This window comes from Notothenia coriiceps, unplaced genomic scaffold (assembly GCF_000735185.1).
Source record: "Notothenia coriiceps isolate Sejong01 unplaced genomic scaffold, NC01 NC01_scaffold00037246, whole genome shotgun sequence".
Taxonomy (NCBI): domain Eukaryota; kingdom Metazoa; phylum Chordata; class Actinopteri; order Perciformes; family Nototheniidae; genus Notothenia; species Notothenia coriiceps.
The window spans coordinates 18,374,902-18,397,781 of record NW_011369947.1 but is presented as its reverse complement, the minus strand read 5'-3'; the positions used below and the strand labels follow the sequence as shown (position 1 = coordinate 18,397,781).

The 22,880-nt window shown below is 41.7% G+C and overlaps 5 protein-coding genes across 6 annotated transcripts in view; 1 reads left to right on the top strand and 4 right to left on the bottom strand.

The window, feature by feature from the left end:
• Positions 1-22,880, bottom strand: part of LOC104966019 (AP-1 complex subunit beta-1-like) — a 373,094-nt gene that overhangs the window by 63,451 nt on the left and 286,763 nt on the right. The window lies entirely within an intron of this gene.
• On the top strand, positions 4,566-13,215 carry LOC104966007 (formin-1). The gene is made up of 6 exons (XM_010795104.1): positions 4,566-4,598; positions 8,017-8,109; positions 11,728-11,779; positions 11,945-12,094; positions 12,543-12,624; positions 12,830-13,215. The coding sequence occupies exons 2-6, from the start codon at positions 8,088-8,090 to the stop codon at positions 12,872-12,874; spliced, it is 351 nt and encodes a 116-aa protein (XP_010793406.1). The 5' UTR covers positions 4,566-4,598; positions 8,017-8,087; the 3' UTR covers positions 12,875-13,215.
• LOC104966008 (gremlin-1) lies at positions 13,221-14,588 on the bottom strand. Its single transcript, XM_010795105.1, has 2 exons — positions 14,503-14,588; positions 13,221-14,355 (listed from the first exon to the last, which is right to left on the bottom strand). The coding sequence occupies exon 2, from the start codon at positions 14,345-14,347 to the stop codon at positions 13,823-13,825; it is 525 nt and encodes a 174-aa protein (XP_010793407.1). The 5' UTR covers positions 14,348-14,355; positions 14,503-14,588; the 3' UTR covers positions 13,221-13,822.
• LOC104966009 (neuroendocrine protein 7B2) lies at positions 14,780-18,475 on the bottom strand. Of its 2 annotated transcripts, none has more exons than XM_010795106.1 (6): positions 18,395-18,475; positions 17,752-17,977; positions 16,893-17,042; positions 16,622-16,734; positions 16,381-16,434; positions 14,780-15,316 (listed from the first exon to the last, which is right to left on the bottom strand). In XM_010795106.1, the coding sequence occupies exons 1-6, from the start codon at positions 18,458-18,460 to the stop codon at positions 15,167-15,169; spliced, it is 759 nt and encodes a 252-aa protein (XP_010793408.1). In that variant the 5' UTR covers positions 18,461-18,475; the 3' UTR covers positions 14,780-15,166. The 2 variants fall into 2 exon arrangements, with proteins under 2 accessions (XP_010793408.1, XP_010793409.1); XM_010795107.1 differs by having other exon boundaries at positions 17,752-17,978; positions 18,398-18,428.
• The window catches only part of LOC104966011 (rho GTPase-activating protein 11B), a 14,628-nt gene continuing 10,494 nt past the window's right edge, over positions 18,747-22,880 (bottom strand). The window contains exons 4-8 of the mRNA XM_010795108.1: positions 20,426-20,577; positions 20,228-20,326; positions 20,005-20,151; positions 19,838-19,922; positions 18,747-19,499 (exon numbers count right to left, since the gene is read on the bottom strand). Coding sequence (XP_010793410.1) covers positions 19,379-19,499; positions 19,838-19,922; positions 20,005-20,151; positions 20,228-20,326; positions 20,426-20,577 — 604 coding nt within the window. The 3' untranslated portion in view covers positions 18,747-19,378. The remainder of the gene's footprint in view (positions 19,500-19,837; positions 19,923-20,004; positions 20,152-20,227; positions 20,327-20,425; positions 20,578-22,880) is intronic.

The window sequence follows — 22,880 nt, the reverse complement described above, 5'->3', positions numbered from 1 at the left end:
CCATAAAACAAATGCGGCAGAATTACATCCCGATGCACTAAATCAACTGACAAATTCCTAAATCTCCATATTTTTGTTGTTGTTTTTTTCTTTGTTTGGTTTGTCTTTCTTTTTTTATGGTGGCAACATCTTTGTTGCTAAGCAGTCGTTGCTGGGGTGATTTTGCACTGCACTTCCTAGAGATCACAAGTCAGTAAAAGAGTGTGGCCGGCACTCTGACGTCTTCCATGGTGAAGCTGAAGTGAACTTTGCCTCTTCTTTTTGTATTTAATTTGATTGCATCCGTTAACCCTTAGATGGGCCATCACACACGTTAGACCATTATTACTTCCATAGCTACCCATGTTACAATATTATTACACTAATATTACTCCTTTATTGTACCCATGTTACACTGTTATTACACCCATATGACACTGTTATTAGACCCATATTATTATAAATCAATACACCCTTTTGACAACTATGTTACACCATTATAACACCTGTATTATATTTATATTATAACCATGTTACACTGCTATAACACCCATGTTACACTCTTGTTAGACCCACATTACGCCCATATTAAACATGAATACACCCCTATGACACCCATGTAACATCATTAGTACACCCATATTATACCCATGTGACACAATGTTACACTGTTTTAACACCTATATTAAACTGTTAGTAGACCTATATTACAGTGTTATAAGACCTGTGTAACACCAATGCTACACCCATTTAATACATTGACACAGCTTGAAAAATGACTGTCATTGGGTTTGATATATGAAACACATAAAAATGGACTGAACATCATTTGTTAAAGCTGTGCTATTTCCAGCTAATATTATGGCTTTTCTACGGTATCACACACAATGTCATACCTCATGAGATGGACATGAGGAAATTGCCTGACTTGCTGACACATCTTAAAGCATTTCCTCTCTTTTTTTTCTACCTATAGACAGATCTTTAACATTAGAGGGAGTCAGGTTCACCTATCGACTGGTCTACCACAACCCACCCCCAGTCCTTTACTGGTATATAGTGTGAGACGCACCACCACAATGACTGTCACCCTCATTGAGTAATTACAGCGATTAATGCATGGACGGCACTCGCCTCTGGGTCTGGACACTCTATCAGGACGCGTGCGGTAATGGATGAAAGTACATTCTTAATAGAGAATCCATAGTGTCTAAACCTGGGGAGAAAAAAAACAAACAAGAGTGACTTTACCCACAATCCTCTTGGGCGAGATCATTTACGAGGCTTGAAACAAGAGAGAAAGCGGTCAGATTATTTTGCCCTTGTTGTTTCGCTCGCGCTGACCTCTAAAAATGGACGGCAAAGATCATATCACGACACCAATACGAGCGCCATCAGCCTTTGCACAAATTGATTTAGCCACCCAGAACTCACTCCCATCTCAATGAGGTGGTAGGATGCTCACAGCATATATCACTGTCACACAAGCACCCTCTAGTGAAATGTGATTCTTATCTTTATGAGCTTCCCCCCCCCCTTTTTTCGGTACAGCATGTAGCGTTGTGATAAGTGATGAGAAATAAACGCTTGGCGCATTACGCTAATACAGGTGCTCTCGACACATATGGGTGCTATCACACGGGGGGAATGACATTGTTGTGGTCCTGTGCGTTGGAAAGCGTCTGGCGAGGCAGCAGGGGGCCGGTGGTATATGGCTCATAGATCACTAATGTGTGGGTGAGAGTTGTCACCAGCTAGCGCCTGGCTGCGAAGCACAACATAGTTTATGGCACACAACCACTAGACGTAAGCATGAATCGTGGCCCAGGCAACAATGAGGAAAAGCACACTAAAAATAGATGATAAGCTTTTTTTGTTCTTTTTTTTCCGCTCGCCCTAGAAAAACAATTGCTCCTTTTGATTTTGTTCATGTGTTCAAACTGTGGTGGTAAGGATAAAGGAAGTATAATGTCTGACTGGGCCTGTACAAGATCTAGATGAATGCAGCAGAGAGGCTAACCTGAAACGCTCCCCCGGAGAAAGCTGGGAAGACACGATAAATGTTGCACTTTTAAGTGTGTTAAATGCACTAAGATAAGTCTGGGCTTTCTCCCTTTCCAACTGACAACCTCTGTAACACAGTTAATTACAGCCAAGTGCAACACAGCGCTGTGTCAATTATCATGTGCTTTAGCTCTCTCCCACCGGATATTTTTACTGCCTGGGTTTCACTGCAAAAGTTTCTACCTTTCTTTTATTGCTATTCTGCCCAGGTCTCGCGGCTGAATTACATTCGGCAGACAGAGCTGTAAAAACAGAAGGGATTTAAGGATTCAGATTGGTGGAGGGTAACCTAATCTTCCGTAATTGGGGGAATGGTTCTCATTTATATCAGCCTACTTCAGAAAGCAAGCTCATCGGCAGGCTGCTATCACCCCAGGAATTTTACCCCGACGATTCATTTTCATAAAGGCCGGGGAAAGGGAAGTCGGGCCGCCACGGCTGCGTACACACATATTAAACTTAATCGTCATTAATCAAAGCACTACTCTTACTTTGCAGGTCGTGAAATCAACATACACAACATAAACGCAGCACGAAGATCCCTCATGTGCCGCGTTCGCCTGTGCTGCTGGAGTGCTGTGAAATAACACATTCTGGGCTGCGTCGTTTCAAAATGGAACTAAAATGGTAATCCTCTGCCAGGCGAAGCGTTCTCGCCTCGCCAGATGCTTAGTTCTGAAATTTGCCTAATTGCCATGCTCAGATCAATCCCTTTTACTCTGCCAAATGAATCTGCCAAAGTGTGTTGCGAGCGATTTGTTGGCCCAATATGCTTTTTCTCTTACAAAGATTTGTGTTTTCGTGACTCCTGACGAAGGCCGGTGAGAGGTGTTTGGTCTCCGTGACATAACCCAGCCCGGTCGGATGCGTGTCCATCCCCGCTGGCCCGTGTGCCTATTAGCCATGGCGATTTCAGTGAGAGCACAGGGCCTATCCATCTCAGCCTACACACAAACACACACACACGCACACAGGGAGTACACCCACTCTTCATATGGCTCAGACACATGCCGTGGGCGAACTGAATGTGGCCCTTTGATCAAAGGGCAGCGTGTGGGAAAGGACACTGACTTACTGACCTACACACACACACACACACACACACACACACACACACACACACACACACACACACACACACACACACACACACACACACACACACACACACACACACACACCACACACAACACACACACACACACACACACACACACACACACACTAACAATTTAAATCTATTCTAGTATACCTAAACAATGAAAATATGATCAGTAGAAATGGCCATGACATGGGACCTTTAAGAAAGGTCTAATTTGTTTTAGATTTTGCAAGTTGAATTTAATGGTATTTGATACTTTCTTAATATGTTTCTTAAAAGTCAAGTTTGAGTCCAATATGACTCCAAGGTACTTGAACTGGGAGACTAGTTCTATTTCTGCTCCGTTTAAAAACACATTGGATCCTTCGATTTTGACTGGTCGTTTACGGCACATCATGCATACTGTGTTTCTTATGTTTAACTGTAAGCAAATGTTGTTCAGTCAGTGTTGAACCTCGTCCAAAGCTTTTGAGAGACAACATGAGATAATTTCAGTGCTCTTCCTGTGTATAAAGATGACCGCATCATCGGCATACATTTGCACANCATGCCCCGCGGTGGATTTAGCAACATGTAGTTCATGTAATTCTCCATGTCCACTTGTTGCTGATGGCTGTGGCAGAGGAGCTGTAGATGTTGCACTAACATCTGTTAGTGCAACATCTACAGCTCCTCTGCCACAGCCATCAGCAACAAGTGGACATGGAGAATTACATGAACTACATGTTGCTAAATCCACCGCGGGGCATGAACAGAAGGGCAACCATGGCTACCTGCTTTTGGTGTATTTTGTGGCGCCTTTTGGTGTATTTTGTGCATGGTGCCACTTACAGGCCTGGCATATGTACTACAGCGTCTCGTATTTGGTTCGTTTGAGTTTCGTATGCATTTGCGGTTGCGTGTAAATGGGGTCTAAGATAGCTGAGAAATGGGTATCAAAACTAATCACCAAAGATGTAGACAAAGGTTTCGCTCCACTCCACCCAATGCAGTTTGGTTTCCGTGCTCACCACTCCACTGAGACAGCTAACTGTGTCTTTGTGGAAAAGGTTAAATGTATGTCGGACACGAGCCCATATGTAGGTGCTGTCTTCCTTGATCTCAGGAAGGCTTTTGACTCTGTTAACCACCAAGTGCTCCTTACAAAGCTGACTCATTTCAATTTTTCTGCAGTTTCTATACATTGGTTTAAGTCTTACTTATCTAACAGAAAACAGTGTGTTTTGGTCAACGGTGTCAAATCCCCCTACCTTGTCAACCCTGTTGGGGTTCCACAAGGTTCCATTCTTGGACCATTACTGTTTNCATGTGTGTTTGATTGTTATCCCACCAGAACGCCGGGCACAGACAAGATGTATTCCCACTTCCTGAACCTCAGGACCTCTTCCTGGCTGCACAGGTCAAGCTTGAGACTCTGAACAGAGACCTGGACAGCTCGGACGAGATCTTGAAAGTATTGTTGACGACACAACTGCAACCTTCTATCTATTCCATCTTCTTCGAGCAATAAATATCAAAACTCCTCTCGGTTCATAATATTATTACATTGGAATAATCCCCAACCATGAGCTCCTCTTTGAGCTCAGCGTCCGTGTGACTGGCGACCGGAATAGTCTCGCCTGTGGTCATTTTGTTGTTTTTTGTGTTAAAACCTCAGGCTGGCTGTGTAAACTCTATCACTCTAGATGTTTGAGAGTTTCCCACAGACTAAACCTCGGCCCCCACCAGTCTGGCATCGTTTCTTCAGACACCCCCCCTCAACACCACACACACACACACACACACACCACACACACACGACACACACCACACACACACACCACACACACACACACCCCCTCACACACACACACACACACACACACACACACACACACACACACACACACACACACACACACACACACACACACACACACACACACACACACACACACACAACTCACCACCCTGGTTTCCCATCACCGGCCCCAGCCATTGAGTAACTGTTTATACTTAGGACTGCTTCTTTTATCGATCTTGAGTTTGCTAAAGCTCCAGAACAAAAGATTTCCTCTCGTCTTTCTAACTCTCCTCGCTGTTTCTTTCTCTCTCTAAGTGTGCCCATATGACGCCACTCAGCAATGCCAGCCAGTTAAAGTCACGTCCAGGACAATGCTTACTCTTACATGTGTGCGATTGTGAGTGGGTGCATTGTTGTGTCCTTATGTATACATGTGTTGTTGCCTGCACTTCGCTGTGCGTGTATTCAGAGTCTTTCTGCTGATACAGGCCTGGCGCCTTTCAGATCCAGCTTCTAATCCTCCTGCCCATCAGATCTCACATCGGAGGGCCTTTGTGCTACTGTCGCCAGCGCAGGGAGAACATAGCTTCCCACTTGTGTAATCTCCAGACCTCCAGTATCTCTGCAGAGATGCACGGATCCTTAACCTGCCCGACTGTATCACTGGGCTCCAGTGTGGCCGCCCAGATGTGAGCGCAGACAGCTTTCTTTACCTCTCAACACAGCTTTGTCTTATCGCCCGTCTACCCAAACCACCGTGCAATCTCGATGGCCTGGCGCAGATTCCTTTTGTTCTGCCCGTTTGAACCGCCCTCATGTTTGGTTTCTGTCGTTCTTCACTCTCCCTGTGTTTTCGGTTTGCTTGGTATGAAATGTTTGCCAACAAAGTTACAGGGAGATTAGCTTCTCTTAAGTCATCCATGTTGACTGTTGACGGAAAGGAGATCCAAAGACATAAAAAGACCTTCTTCTAATAGCAAATTAACAAGGTAAATGTCAATCCACGGTTCTCCAGGAGAGCTACTATGTAGTTATCATTTTTGTTTTTTGGTCTAATGTCTATAGAGAGGCGAAGTCCCGCCCATCTACTTCCGACCCATGGGACCTTATTTCGGAAAAATTATGTATTGAAGTCAACGGAGAGAGAAAGATTATCTTTCAATCCCGTTTGAATTGTGACACGAATTACACATATGATGTTTGTCAATCTTAAAAAATAATTTTGTCTTAAAACTGTTGAAATATAAGACTATGAAAAATACGTAACTAGAAAGACTACAAATCCCAGAATCCCGGTCCCGCATGCTGGCTCTTATGGAACCGACTAACTCCCCTTGTGTGTATGTACAGCTCTCAACATGCCCAGACTTGGAGTGATTTTCACCTCTTTTAATACTTTCAGCCTCATTCTGAAAGAAGGAAGTGAAATGTGCCAACGTGACGGCCGTCTTGGTGTGTGGTGCGAGATGGGAGATGTAGTTCATTGAGCGGTTTCACACAAAAAAAAGTGTTACTTCACAGTTTTACGACACATTTTTATTTTTTTGACTTGTAAAATTATCTTTTAAATTGACAAACATCATATGTGTAATTCGTGGCACAATTCAAACGGGATCGAAAGATAATCTTTCTCTCTCCATTGACTTCAATACATAATTTTTCCGAAATAAGGTCCCATGGAGGTCCCCCGGAAAGGGAGGGACTTCACCTCTCTAGAGAACTATTAGATGGATTGCCATAATCCTGATTACCTTCAGGAAGATTTGTCATAGGTCTGGTAGCACCAGGTCAGAAATGTGTCCAACCCATTAAACTCATCCTCAGTTCTACCTTGTTTCTTAATGCAAGTTAGCATGTAAGCTAACCTTAGAATGGTTAACATTATACCTACACATCAAAAGATGGAGCATTTAGGGTACTGCCATGCCTAATTTACATGTAGACTATTGTTTTGTATTTTGGGTGAGCTAAGCCTTTTAAATACTCGCTAGCTTCATTTCCATTATCATTTGAATGTGTTGCTCTTACAATATTGTTTGAATTTCCAGTATCATACATGGACTATGGAAGTAAGGATCTTTCTTTATTTGCAAAGCAGTGAAACGATTTTCTCTTCCATTCATTGGCCAAGTGAAATATTGGTTGCTTCCATAGTCTTTCCGTACTTCAGCCTGAGTTTGGTTTCCTTGATTTTGCTGTGATTGATGAGGTTACTCGTGTAAACCACCAAAACCTACAAATCTTCTCACTATGAAAGCAACTTCTTCAGTCTCACATCTGAACGCCCAACACTCCTCATGAGCACGCTCTGTTTATTTGAGGGTCTATAATCCTCTTCGGTCTGACATAAGCAAACTTCTGCTGAACACAAAGGGCCGTCAAAGGAAAGAAAGGAGAGGGAGAGATACCCGCCTCCACAGTTTACACAAATCCTGAATGAAAACAGTATTCTTTTGTAATCTTATCTGCGAGATGTTGATCGAGCGTCAGGGTGGTGGGGGGTGCAGGGTCTCGGCTCCCTCTGCAGCCTCTATTATGACTGGCTCTGCAGACTGGCTCCTCTGATCCACTGATTGGACGCAGAGCAACATGGAGAGAGGGAGAGGGAAGGAGGCAGAGAGGGAAGCAGTCGCCATCTCTGGGTGAATCTCAGCGAGTGATATCTAAAGAGGAAGCTAGGCTCGGCACAGGTGGAGCTAGTTTAACCCAGAACCACTTCTCCCCTTTATGGAAGCTCGTCTCTTTGGAAAAAACCAAATAAAAGTTGTAAACTGAGACTTAGCATTCTTAAAAAAACGTCTTAGTACCTGAAAATAACAAAAAACATCTCAAAGTAATGACTTAATGTCCCAATATAATGAAAACTCAAAAATAATAATGAATGTATCACAACAAAATTAAAACGTTCTCAAAACATTTACTAAGTTCTGCAAATAATGACCAAGTATCCCTAGATAATATAAAAGTCATCGTGTTGTCTCTTTCCTTCGCAGCTACACATTGTCTCTTCTTAAACACAATTCATTAGATATAGAAATAAATGTTGAGTGTATTTTCCAATCCTTTCTTGTTTCTGTTTTGTCACCAGGATGTGAGAAAGATGTAAGGAACGTTTGCTCTGATTCTCCTGAAGAAAACCTGCAGCCGTTTAAAGACAAGATGGAGGCTTTTGTTCTCAGGGGTGAGTTGTTTCAAACACGACTAGGTGTAATTTAAAACTAGTCTTATGGGTTCAACGATGCGGTACATTGGAGTGCTTGCTAAAGGAAAACATTGAACCCTTATGTTGTGTTCGCGTCTCCCGTGACCCGTTTCAAGTTAAAATGATATAATAACTACGCTCTAGTTCTTTTTATCGGAACAATGTTAGAAGAGTGAAGCAGGCAGGACCCAAATGCAGATAACACTGATAATACCTTTATTTCAAGGACTTAAAGTATAACTTGGACAAACTAAACACTCCACGGTGAACTCAGTCACCAACAAAAGACGAACCAACACTGAACACAGGAAGAGACAAGACTAAATACAGGGAGGGGTAATCACAAGACGAGAAACAGCCGGGCAGGGGAGGAGACACACAAGGGCAACAGGTGAACACAATCAGACAATCAGACACACCAGGGAAACTAACGACAGGAGGAACAACACAGGGAAAAGGACCAGACAATAAACCAGTAGGAACACATGACAGGGAGAACAGCAAAACACCCAAACCTAGACATAAAAACGTGACATAACATGAATATCGTGACAAACAAGGCTTCATGATATCCTCCACAACAGCTATATAAACACTACAAAACTGATTTTGAGCATTTTTGCCAAGTCTGAAGGTCTCTAAAAAAAAAGTGTATAATTTGGTGTTCGGGTCTGGGGAGACCCAGCAGAATTGTTTTGGGTCACTCGGGGTCAAATTTGGCCCAATCAAGATGCATCTTTGACTTTAGACACCCCTCCCCCACCCCCTTCATCCGCTGTAACAATAATTTTTCGCAACATGCACCTGGTCTCCCCTCCCTCTGCCCCCCTCCCCCCACGGGAACTCGACCTTTCTCAAAGAATATGTACACTAACACTTGAACCTGAACACACACATGCACGTGTGCAATATGTGGTGTGATGTGTTTTGTTGTAAGTTAGTTATGATGTAGGTAAAGCAATATTGGATGATAAAAAAAATTTTCGTGTGTGTTTTGGACTGAGATAAATCATGGGTCAAAATTGATCCGCGAAAAACCATGAACGGTAACAGCTTTTGAACACAACACAAGGGTTAAGGGCTCAAAGGGAATATTTTGAAGTACTGAAAATATTTAAAGGGGTCCGTTTATACTAATTTTCAGGTTCAAATGTGAACTTCTACTGTGAAATGTTTACATTGTGTAATTATCAAAAAGGTCTTTATTTTTTGTCTTGTACTGCAGCAGCTCTTTTCACCCTCTGTCTGAAACCAGAGTCTGCTCTGATTGGTTAGCGGTCAACAGCTTAGAGATGTCCCGCCCCTTTGCTTATCACGTACAATGTGTTGGAGAGCTATCTAAAAGTAGTGCGAGTGTTACATAGTCATGTCACTGTGTTACGGAGTCCAATGTAGGCATTTCATTTGAGAGTGTGGGAGAGAGAACTTTGGGATTTGAGCCTTTGCAGACCATTTACATGCACCTATATTACAACCTACATGAGAGGGAAAACATCAGTAAGCATAATAGGGCCTTTTTAACTCCTGAGTTCCGATTACTTAATTTAATATGAGAATGGTCATATAATAAGGAATCTGTCCACTCTACCATTTCTTTCTCCCTATGCTTCATCTGAACTAGTTTATTGTTTTTAGCAGTCAGATAAATCTTGGTACCGTCTGTGTTCGTAAAGGACAGATAGGGAGGATTCAGAGTAAAGGCTAGACACGCAGATAGGGATCAGGCAGATTTGGCAATGACTTAGAGACGGCTGAGACACACCGGCTCTGGGACATATTCATCAAACTAACTCATGTTGTAGGGTTTTTATTTTGACCCAGTGTCAGGATGAATCACACTCAGTTCCCCTCACAAGGATTTCAAATGGCACGGATGGATTTTAGTTTCTTGTTTTGAATATAATCACTTTTTCTGTGTGATGAAAAGTGACACCCCAAAGCTTCAAAGTAAAGAGTTTCAACCAGAAAACTCTAGACTTTTGTTGGATCTTTTGTCCCTTGTCTCACATGTGTTTCATTTGATATACAGGGCATCGAGGAAGTATTCAGACCTTAAAGGTCCCTTGTCATGCTTTTCCGGTTATTACCCGTCCCCTTGTGTGTTATGTAGCTTTTTCCAAATGGACCAATCCGTGGAGCTCCTCACACACACACACTCTCAGCGGCAAAACTGTGGCGCGCTTACACTGTAGGTGCGCCGCCTTTGGGGGTGCGTGTGCTAGTGGAACATCGCAGATAGGGGTTCTGCAGCACCCCCCCTTCCCGCGTCCATTCGCGATGTCTCGCTGTCTCGCAGACCCCACGCAGCAAGCAGGAGAGGAACCCAGCTCACACTGTCCACATTGCAGCAGCAGCGAGCCTCGCAACGTCCCGCCAACACGGCACCCAGACCCCACGCAGCATTCTCATCTGTTTGTCCTTACTGGTTTCATTTTCTGGTTGCTAACACACGCCATTGTAACATGTAATCACTGATGTTCCGCTGTAACGGTGGTGGTCTCATCAGAACAGAGTGGGCGAGCTGACCAATCAGAGCACAGTGGGCTCACAGGGAGGGGGGGGCGGAGCTCCAACGAGCCGTTTAGGACAGAGAGTGAATACACATACTATACAGAGATGCTGTATGAGAAACCAATGTGAGTTTGGAAAATTGAACAATATAAATCTATTCTAGTATACCTCAACAATGGAGTTATGATCAGTAGAAATGCCCATGACATGGGACCTTTAACTATTCCCTTTTTGTAAGGTTGCAGGCTAACGCTTTAACACCTTAAAATACACTGTTACTCTTCATCTAAACTCAGTATCCCATGATGACAAAGCAGGATTTTAGATGTATTTCTGTGATCTGCGCCTCGACACACTTCGACCACATGTCCTAGATTTTTGATCTGATTGGTCAGCTGTGAGACCTTTTTATAGACAGTTGTGTGCCTTTCCTAATTAGGTGCAATTAGTAGTTGAATCACCACAGGTGCACTCCGAACAAGGTGGAGAAACATGTCACGGATGATTAAAAGGAATGAGAGGCACCTGTTTCATAGTAAAGGGTCAACTTTCAGTTTATCGTTTGAACACATTTGCAAAGATTTCTAGAATATTTTTCCTGTTGTTATGATGAATTGTGGACAAATGTATGTGGGCAAATACATTTATGCATAAGGCTGCAACATAACAAGATGTGAACTCGCTGTAAAATAATAAAAGACCAAATAAACTGTATTAAATACGGTGTACTAAATTTTCAAGCTTTATTTGTCATTTCAAACACATGGAGCACATATTTCTCATACAAACATTTTGGAAGATTTTAACATCACAGATTCACCAAACAATGAAAGCAAGTCTTATGACATTGTGTCTTTGTTGAAAAATATATTTAAAAAATTGGTCTAAAATGGTAGCAGAATAAAATTAAGTAATCTAAACAAAGTGGCTAATAGCTTCATTTAGAAGATCATCAACATAAGATATTCATATTGTCTTTTACATGTATTTATATCCATATAAGCTCCATATGATTAGGGTGAGGGTTATGTTTTTGAGGCTGAGTCTGCTCATAACTAAACTGTTTCCTTTTCTCTTTCTTTGCAGCACGTAAAGAACACGCGGAGGCGTCTTATCAGTTGATGACTGTACAAAAAAGGTGTGAGAATTAAACCATATTTTGTGTGCACCATACAGTGCTTTGTTTGAATTTGATTAAAAAAATAATTGTCGACATGAGCAGCCACAAATATTTTTACCGTAGGAAAAAAAGCAATCTATGAACGCGTGTGGAAATTATTTAAATTTCAGTTAACTTGTTCAGTTTTCAGGACTTGACTCTGTACTTTGGACTGAAGCCTAAGTCAGGAGAGAAGGAGGTGACGGCCGGGCATCTCTTCATGCTCTGGTTTGAGTTTTGTGCCGACTTCAAAACCAGGTGGAAGAGGGAGAACAAGAACATCTCAAATGAAAGGTATCCGATATACGCACGTGCATCTTCTGTTTGTAATAAGCAGGATCCTCTCTTTATTTCTTTCAGGTTTGTTTGTCTGTCTGCAGTATTACATAAATACTACCCGCCCAATTTCCATGAAACTTTGTTGAGCGTTGTAGCATGGGCCAAAGTAAACCCATTCAATTGGAGGTGATCCCTGGGTTGTTACACAAAGGATTTGACCCTTTCATTGACATTGCGAGATAGGTCTGTCTGCGCTCTCTGAGCTCTGTATTGAACACAACAGATTTGTAAACAGTCATTGAGTAAATCTGCGTTCCTTTTTTTGGTTTGATTGAACTAATTTGACTGAATTTATTAGTCATGTCAAATCTAGTCGATACTTTGAATTTATACTCTAAAGAATTTGATTTCTAATACTAAGTCAAACCATTGAACCAATGAACTTAACACCTTGTTTTTGCAGATTAAAAGAGGCTCAGCTGTCAGTGAAGAGGATCACATCGGAGAAGAAGGTGGAGACCAGAAAGATCAACCCCAACAGTCTGGTAAGATTTGACACAGTTACAGTTTTGACTCTAAATAAATGCATTTCCTAAACCATGCAATGCAGATAAATAAATACACATACAGAAGTAAACTCATGCTCTTACTCTCTGTCTCACTAAGCACATCATTCAAAACACTTCTTTCTGCTTTGATGTCCAGATTATATTTTGTCAGAATTGATAACACACATTTTACCACCAACAGAAAGAGAGACTGCGTCAGAAAGAATCCAACATCTCCTCGGTTTAAGAGAGAAGAAACATAAAGCTGACTGATCCGGATCAATAAAACCATCTTGGGTTGGACTGGAAATGGACCATGATACCAAATGAACAGTTTATTCATTCAAACAAGATAAATGAATGGGTTTAAACAATGTTTTGTCACTTTTACCTAAAGAAATCTATCAGTTTTGTTAAATATTTGCCACCCGAAATGAACTTTGATTTGACAGATTTTAACGTGCAATATTTAGAGTGTAATATTATAAACCATAGTGCTATATTTATATTTGTCTATTGAACTTTCTAAGCCAATGATTTGCATCTCTAATCCTCATTTTTCTACGAATAAAATCACTGATTAGAAAAATACATGATTTCATAGTGTGTTTTATTTATGAGCAACTTTACAAGACGTGATACACATATTATACACAGTTGTAAAATAAAAGAAGTGGCATTTAGCAGTGCAGGTTGTACAAATAATAAATCATGATGAGCTTAACATCCCACACAGTGGAAACAATAAAACCATCCCAATCCTTGGAACAAATGTCTTTATAATCAGATGATCCATCAGCCTGCATGCTAATATGATCATCAGTGGCAATACTGCATAATAATAACACATCTTCCAAATGTGATAAAGGAAAAGCTGTTTTTGTGAAAGCAATGACTGATGAATGATAGATGAGATATTTGGACAATGTGAGGAATTATTGATTACAGCTTAAAGTATCATCTATTTTAGAGAGAAAAGGGAGAAATACATGGAATCAACCACGTTTGTATATTCATCTTCTCTCCTTTACAATGACAACAAGGGCTCAGGTTACTTCTTCGCCTTATTATTCCAACTGTTTCCCATGTGTCCTTTAAATAAAAATACACTTTCCAGTTGTTGTTTTTTGCAATGATGCAGTCTCCCTCCAGTGGAATCGGGTATTTACAACCTTGATTTGTGACAGTTTCCCGTCTAATCCGTATCTATCGTGGTGCAACGACACTGCTTTACGCGCTGGATCCGTTTCTTCCTGGTGCTGGGTGTCTGGCCCGGGCAGTAGAGGGTGTAGGTGACGGTGCTGAAGGTTTTGGGTTTGCAGGCAGAGCAGGACTGAAAGGCTTCTCCGTCCTGGTAGTTATGCCTCGGGATGTAGAAGGAGTTGCACTGTCCGTAGCAGAACCGGTTGATGATGGTGCGGCTCAGGCAGCCCTCCTCCTGGATCGTCTGCTTCAGCGGCTGCGTCTTGCACCAGTCCAGCCGCAGGTACCGGCGCTCCGTGACGTGCAGAGCCTCCTGACTGGACTCCAGCACCTCGTCGGTGGCGGTGACAGGCCCCGGTCCGCGGGTAAGTATTCCACTGATGGCGGGCTGTTGGCATCCATCCGATTCGTTTGGGTTGTATTTGTTTGGGTGGGGGAATGCGCCTTGAAAAGTGGAAGCTTCCGCGAGCAAAAGCACCAAAACGGCTGCAGAGATCATAATTGATGGTGTTGTCATATTTGAAACTAAAAGAGAAAAAACGTGTCAGTCATTGGTAATCATTTTACGAAATTCGTGTGGATATACGCACAGCTTTTACATTACGCACCAAAAAAAAAAGATAATTTAGAAGTTCAATCAAACACAATCAGCAGTTACTAAAGTTGAGTTACCTGTTTATGTAAGCTCCTCAATACAAAACGTTATCCAGTCAGTCACAGCGTGGGTTTCTTCTTCAGGTCTCTCCTCCTCTGTAGTGGCTTATGAATGACTCACTGAGGGCTTTTCTAAACTGTCTTGAGCAACAGAGCTTCATCTGAACACGCCCCCCTCCCCCCTCCCCCCTTCTCAAACTCTGACCCTCACCTCATCTGTCTGGATTGGAATTGTAAAATAAAACACTTCCAAAACTTTTTCAATGCAGATAAATCGTTTATTTGACTTTACAGAACACAAACATAACACAAACATTAGAGACTGCAGTATGGTGACAGAAGCAGATCAGTAGAATAGCTACAGTATTTACCATGCTACAGTGGAGTTTAAAATCATCCTTCACAAGACGAAGCAAAGCCGCTACTTTGCTTCCAAGATTAATGTGACTTATATTGAATCTTTGCTTCAGATGTGATTAACTGGAAATATCAAGACATACAAAAAACCTAACTTCAGAGTGAGTTAATTCATTTCTGTACAGTCATGAATAAGAATTACCATCTTATTCAACATTCCCCCAGATCCATATTCAACTCATAATACATTTCTAGGTATAATGTACACTGCCAATCAAGATTTAAACACACAGTTAAAAACTTGTTTCTGGAAGTATAGTAAATATTACAGAGTGCTGCAGGAGTTTAGGTGCTGGTTCTGCTGGCAGCAGAGGACCGTCGGTGCCGCTTCCTCCTCTTCCTCAGAGAAGTGAGGAACAGACTTTTTGGCGACCACGTTGTCCAGCCTCTGGCCCATCAGGTACGGGTTCACGCTCTGCAGGGAGGCGGAGAAACATGTTGCTATTCATACTCTAAACATGAACACAATTACCTATAATCTGACCAAGTGAGAACATCTGAAAGTTAGGTTTTTAGCTTGCAAAATTACAAAAGGTAAGGTTAAAGGAATACTTCATCCCCAAAAGGATTATTTGTAGGTATAATAAATCACCTATGTGTAACCTTGAATTCCTAAAGAACACTTTGTACCGTGGGGCAAAAAAGTATTTAGTCAGCCACCAATTGTGCAAGTTCTCCCACTTAAAAAGATGAGAGAGGCCTGTAATTTTCCTCCTAGGTACACTTCAACTATGAGAGACAAAATAAGAAAAAAGAAAATCAAATATTTTGGGGGCTGTCGCTGAGCAACACGGACTTTCAACTCCCTCCAAAGATTTTCTATGGGGTTGAGATCTGGAGACTGGCTAGGCCACTCCAGGACCTAGAAATGCTTCTTACGAAACCACTCCTTCGTTGCCGGGGCGATGTGTTTGGGATCATTGTCATGCTGAAAGACCCAGCCACGTTTCATCTTCAATGCCCTTGCTGATGGAAGGAGGTCTGTGAGAGCCCGAAATCTTGTTTGTTTGTAGGTGACCAAATACTTATTTTCCACCATAATTTGCAAATAAATTCTTTAAAAAAAATCAGAAATGTGATTTTCTGGATTTTTATTTCTCATTTTGTCTCACATAGTTGAGGTATACCTAGGATGAAAATTACAGGCCTCTCATCTTTTTAAGTGGGAGAACTTGCACAATTGGTGGCTGACTAAATACTTTTTTGCCCCACTGTATGTCTGGCATGTGTCCTCAGAAAATTCCAGAAATTGAGGAAAATTCTTTAAATACAGTTTTTGGATTTCGTATCATAAAAGCATGCTAGAAAAAATGTAAGGTATTGTGGGGTGAGTGATTTAGTTATACAAATGTGTTGTATATTTTGTGTTCGCAGTCTTCCTTTCAGAGTACATCGCTCTGCTCTGGGACAGATGTCAGCGCTGGTGATGTGGTTTCTCAGACACAATGCTACAAAGGAAGAAGACAACAAACATGATACCCTTTTTCTTCTTTTGGGTCCACCCTTCAGTTTCTGATACAAAAGCTCCTTGTTCTGAAAGGAAACACAGAAAAAAACAAACATCTTCAGACATTAAATCATGTTTGCCTTTCTTCTACAGCCAGAGTCTTTGTTTCTAAATTACAGTCAACAAATCGCCTGAGCAGACAAACATTCAGGGATGAATCCATGCAAATCACAAAGACATTTAGTGAAGTTTACACTCCTGCTCTGTACTCACCCACTTAGCCAGCGCTGGGTAGTCGTGCTCGGGGTCAAACAGGTGCTGGTGTTTCTGAAACTCTCTGCTGAACTCGGCTGTGTCCGGAGCGTTTTCCAAACAGCCGTCTGCTGCTGTTGGTGTCAAAGGATGCAGAAACGTATGTTAAAAAAACAGCAGATCAATTCAATAAATAACAGACAGAACCAGCCCTGTGGCGTCAACTAAACATCTGCCCCCATGTTCATACTGAGACATTAGTTTGTTTATACATTATGTAATTATATCCTACCTGTCTTCTCCAGAGGACAGGGGTTCGGAGGGTCTGGGTACCCGTGATCCTCGCTGAAGTCTTTGGGAACGTTGTCTCCAGTCAGCTCGGCCACAATGTTAGGGATGTTTCCAAAGGGGCCGAGGTGCTGCAGCCCCTCGTGAGCACCACCTTATGGAGGGACACAATAATTACTAACAGCACAAACACAACAGCAACTGGAAAAAGATTCATAAAACATGGAGGCAGTAACAGTTGTGTTAATGTCATGTGTTTTTCATGGCATAACAACATTAGTTCTTACAATTTGTATTAGTTATTTCAGAACAGGAGGAAACCCCATCATTGATGAATGATATTAGGCTACTTGCATTCAGCATGATGTATGAATTTGCAACTACTTCCATAATCAGTTAACGTTGATTGTCCATGTTTAACAACAAATATGAAAAAATGTCTGAACAAGCTGTACGTCGGAGAGAAAAAAAATACAATAAAATTAAGTTATTATATTTCTACATTGCTGTTTTGTTGTTTAAAAACAAATGCAGAATAGACACACATGATAAAGGAATTATCATTTATATATATAATGAAAGCAAACCAGAGGGATTTGATTGTTCTGATCCAGTTAGTGTTATTTTAATATTACTGTTTGGGTTGTTCAATCATAGTGAGATGAAGTGAGTGAATATATACACTAACATTTAAAATACAGTATGGTTAAATACACAATTCATGCCTCATATTGTACTATCCATACTGTCCAAATGTCCCTTATAATAAAGTGTATTCTTTATTATTTTAGCTATTAATCTTCTTCCTGGTTTTCACCTGGTTCATCTCCTCTAGATAAAGATCACACGTGTGTGTCACTGACCCTGTATGCTCTGAGGACCCACGATGTTGGTGGCCTGGTGAGCCGGGTACTCCACCCTGGGCCGAGCGATGCCCAGCTGTTCCATGACGCCGTGCAGGAGGCGCTGGATGTCGGCCTCGGACACCTGGTCTGTCGTGTGGGGGCTCCGGGCTGAAGCTCTGCCCAGCTGCAGGACCAGGAGCAGGCTGAGCACCGAGAGCCGCACCGCCGAGATCATGTCCGTCATCTGCGGGGGAGAAACACATCAGACTACCGCACACAAGATGGACAGTAATGATGTGCAAACACAGCTGCATTTCCTGTTAGATACACATAACAGGCTAATTAAGAACAGATCCCCTAATGTGGAAAAACTGATTGCATTTTATGCCTTCATGTGATCTGTTGTATTCCATACAGACTGTAAAATGCTGCACTATCTGGAAATGGAATTACGTCTTGGTGCGCCACTTACTCTGTAAACAGACCCAAGGCCGATGTAAATACATATAAATAGCCTATGAAATGTCTATTTAGCAGAAAAAACACCATATTTTTATAAGAAAAGCAGAATTGTATAACATGTATTGCATATAAATGTGATTGTATTGCTAGTAAACATAAGAAATGACCAAAACAGAAATGTTACAGTATTGCTTCTTACCGTGTGTGTGTTGATGGGGACCTGCGTACTGCGCGAGACCTGTGTCAAGCTGGCCAGAAAAAACATGTTTCTGGCTTTTCAGAATAAAAGCTTGCTTTCGTCACACGATGACAAAACTACTATAAAACCTGTTTCTTCCCTTCGAGATCCATTCTAATTTAAGCTGATACATCATATTTGTAGTGTTCAATTATTTCTAGTTGTTCTAAAAACATTTCATCTTAACGTTTCCGTCGCCTGTTTATTTCTCCCACTTTATTTTGAAGGGATACACTTTATTTCCACTGTCATCATAAGTGACCATTATGCAACACGCAGGATGCAATCCTCCTCGCTTCACGGTTCAGATGCAGTTGTTGCTATGATACAACAAATCCTCGCTTCTCATTGGCTGTATGTATTTGGCAATTATTTGTGGATGACCTGCAGAAACCCTGCACCGAGCAATCATGCTAACATGTAACATAATCATCTTAAACTGTAATTATGTCAAAGACAAATCAGAGTAGAAATCTATGTATGTTTGTGCTTTTGAGTAAATGTATATCAAAATATCGTTATTCCATTATTTAATTTATTGGTGTGTTGTTTTTTTTAACCTTTTTAACCCGATTAAACAAACTCCTGTATGCTTCGATTTCTGGCATTTTGAGTTTAAATCTTTGGTTTGCATCAAAGATAAACTGATATTCATTTCCTAACCATAACCATTTAACAGTTATTATCATTATGTTAAACATAAAAAAGAAAAGAAATTAAAAAAACTGGAACATTTATTCACTCAAAATGAAAGGTGAAGGTTCACCTACAAAAGTCCTGTTGTCAAATAAATATTAAAAACACATAAATTAATTAAAACTTTGAAAATTATTCAAGTTAGGACACTAAACCTCCCAGTAAATATAAACCGGGCAATCAGACATCATAACCTGATGAGCTGCAGTAACTTAGAGCAACCCACATTGTTTCTTAATATTGTTAATATTAAATTGAAATGCGTTTTCTCCAAGGTGGGAGCTGCAGTTTCCCGACACCAGTGAGAACAGGAGAGCTCTCTGAACCGTGTCCTCTGGCAAATCGTGAGAAATTGACAAAAGGCAGGTCTCTGAAAACAAAAAAGGGCCACAAGACAAAAAAGAAATATCAGATGCATGTCCATTAGATGTGGGACTGGGTCGTTTTTACCTTAAAGCCAGTAAAAAAAAAAAAAACACCTATTTTAGTTGCACAGCTCAGTATATGTTGTTTTTCGCAATATCAGATTACATTTAAGCTTTGACACAACACTATAAAATTACTTACTACATCATCCATCTGCTACCTCAACCCCAGGTTACATATTAAGTACGTAGAAACCATAAATCTCCTTTACCCCTGCCATAATAACTTCATTTGTATATGAACACCGTTTGAAATGAAGTGAATCATGCTTTAATAATTTACCTTTTTAGTGTCTCTTGTGGGCCTGCCTCTATGCCATCGAGGCTGTGACTGTCCGGCAAAGCCGCGTCAGGCTTGAAACGTTGGTCTGTAAACATTAAAAGCGTTACATACTGTCCCAAAATGTACATCTGCTGCAGTCTTTTTTTCATATTGTGCATAAGGCTTACAGCTCCTAAACAGCAGGATGTTGGGGAAGGTCTCCATGCCGATGCTTCTCCTGAGCGTGGGTTTCTCCCCGGGCGTCGACTCTTTACTCTGCTCAGAGACGGCCGGCTTGACCTTGGACCTCACTGGAATCCAGGGTGCCGTCTTCTCTAAAGATTTGAGAACATAAATTAAAGAGGCGTTCATTTTAAGTCAGAGCTAACGGCACAATTTCTACTGCTTTACCTTTCAAACTTTGTGTCTTTCTGTGTCCTCTCCTAGCGTCCTGAAGAGGGAAGTTGATCAGAAACTCCATACTGTCCATTACGGCTTTGGGAATCACACCTAAAAGCAAACAGTAAAGATCTTACAACATTGCACGTATACAGTCAATTCAAACAGCCTTAAATACAGCATATAGCTCAAGAAGATTTGGTTTGTTACCGAATAAGTGAGGACTTTCAATGAAGGTGTGTAGGACGAGAACTCTGAGTTTAAGCCGCCCTTCAGACATTTCGGCCTTGTTTGGAGGCGGTAAAAGACACGGAGCGAAGACTGTGGCGAGGTTGGAGCAGTTCATCAAGTTTTCAGAGCATCTGACAATGAAGGGAAAACACAATTAAATCAATGAAATGGTGTGGAATCCTGTCACTTCCATCAAGTCACTTTAAATCATTGCTCTGAAAAGAACCAGATGGAAAGGAAATAAGGGAACTGTCCATCATGTTAGGCCACTTACACTTGCTATAAAGTCAGAGTAGATCAGGTCAAGTCACCCCTTGATAAAAGAGGTCTCAACAATTATTACAGGGACTAGAAATAAAACATGTGTCTATTATAGCAAACAATTTCCTTCTTTAATGACTTTGGAGACATTAAACTCTTCAGGCTTCTAAAAACCACTGGTCCACAAAAGTTGTGGTTATCATAAAACCTTTCCACACGGAGACCGTAGGGATAACAAGGGGTTACAAGCAGACATAACCTAATTTTGATGCATCACAAAATGAGGGTGTTATATGTTGAATGCTGCTTTTAAACATGGTAAAGCAGCGTTCAGCTATTATGCTCCAAATATCTGGAACAAACTCCCAGAAACCTGCAGGTCCGCTGCAACTCTGACTACTTTTAAATCCAGGCTGAAGACTTTTCTTTTTGTCGCTGCTTTTAATTGAAACTGAGCCGTTGTGTTTCGTTTTTGGTTAATGGACATTTGGGGCTAGTAACCCCAGGGTTACACACACATTGGTATGGCGTGTGTGTCACTGTGTACGTGTATGTATCGTGCATGGATGTATGTATGTACATATGTTGTCTGTCTTGTTTATTTATTTTAATTATATTGTTTAGTTTGTCTAATTTTTTTGTGGTTCGCTTTTTTATGCTATGTGTAGTGTAAGCGATAAAAGAGGTGGGGAAAGACAGAATTAAATACAGAATTCAACTCGATACATTCTCGATATACTCTTCGGGGTCTGTCTAGAGCTCGTTATCAAAAATTCTTGTTGATAACAATAAACGCAACTATTGATAAATTAAGATAATATAAGCCATCCGTGTTGGAACGCGTTCTACTTTTGGTCCTTAGCAAATTAGCTCCTCGCGAAATGTCTCGATTCCAACAAAATTCGTACGTCTCCGGAGATGACCGGACACCCGGCTTATATTTGCACTCCTAACAAGTACGGAGTCGCGGGGGCACAAAGAAAGTCCGATTCCAACTTTATCTGCCACTCCCAACAAGAAGGTGTCGGGAGGGCAAATACTAACAAAGGTGCAGAGCTAGTCGTCAAACGTCCTCGACGGTTCGGGGACGGGCACGGGGGCTCGACGTGCCGACGGACGAGTTTCCGGCCCGCAATAGGTCGGGCGGCCTGATTATTGGAGGCGAGCGACGTCGACGACCAGGACAGACGACGGACGAGTCTTTGAGGAGGACGGACGTAACTGGAACAAGCTGAGGAGAGAGTTTCAGAAGATCTGCTCCGAAAATATTCCGGATTATTACACCCCCCTTACTTAGGGAAGACCGTATCGCGACTCTCATGTATGGTCTTCAAACTGTCAGACGAATATAATCAGCCGCGACCTTACATCACTTCGAGTTACAATCTCAAATGATTATGACTAGACGGTTTCGTATTTGTGATTACAATTGGAAAAATTCCTCGTGCGCAGCAGAGACGGAATACTACAGTCTAGTCTGGCTAGGAAATTGTTTGTGAACTTATGTCGTCACAGAGAGAAATGGACTACGTATAGACGTCCTCTAACTTGAAAGAATTAGTTATTTTTTTCGCGTCTGAAACTTTGAAGTTGTCTACAATCAGTTTTAACAGAAACTGCAAAAATAACTTGAGTAAAAAAAAATGGGTCTCCCAGTGTTTTCCGTTCCCCCCGGGGGGTTCCGTTCCGTTCCGTTCCGTGTCCGTTCCGTTCCGTTCCTGTTCCGTTCCGTCCGTTCCGTTCCGTTCCGTTCCGTCCCGTTCCGATTCCGTTCCGCACCCGGGTTCCGTTCCGGTTCCCGCTTCCGGGGTTCCGGTCCGTCCGTTCCGTTTCCGATACAGTTCCGTTCGTTCCGTTCCGTTCGTTCCGTTGCCGTTCCGGTCCGTTCCGTTCCGTTCCGTGAAAATGTTTTTACTTTCTGTAAGTCTGTTTCCGGTAAAATTTTTGTGAGTAATTTTTTCTTTTCCTATGTATTTTCTTTGTAATTTTCCTTTTTTCATGTACTTATTTTTCAGTTCACGTCAAATTCTATACTTATCAAGGTGTGTCTTCAAGGTAAATGACTACGGAAAGAATTCCAAAGAGGCTTGTACTCGACACATTGAGAACATACCGTGTAGGGTAGCGGCTCGGCGTATGTGTCTCTTTTGGTCGGGTCCTGTTTCAAGGGGTC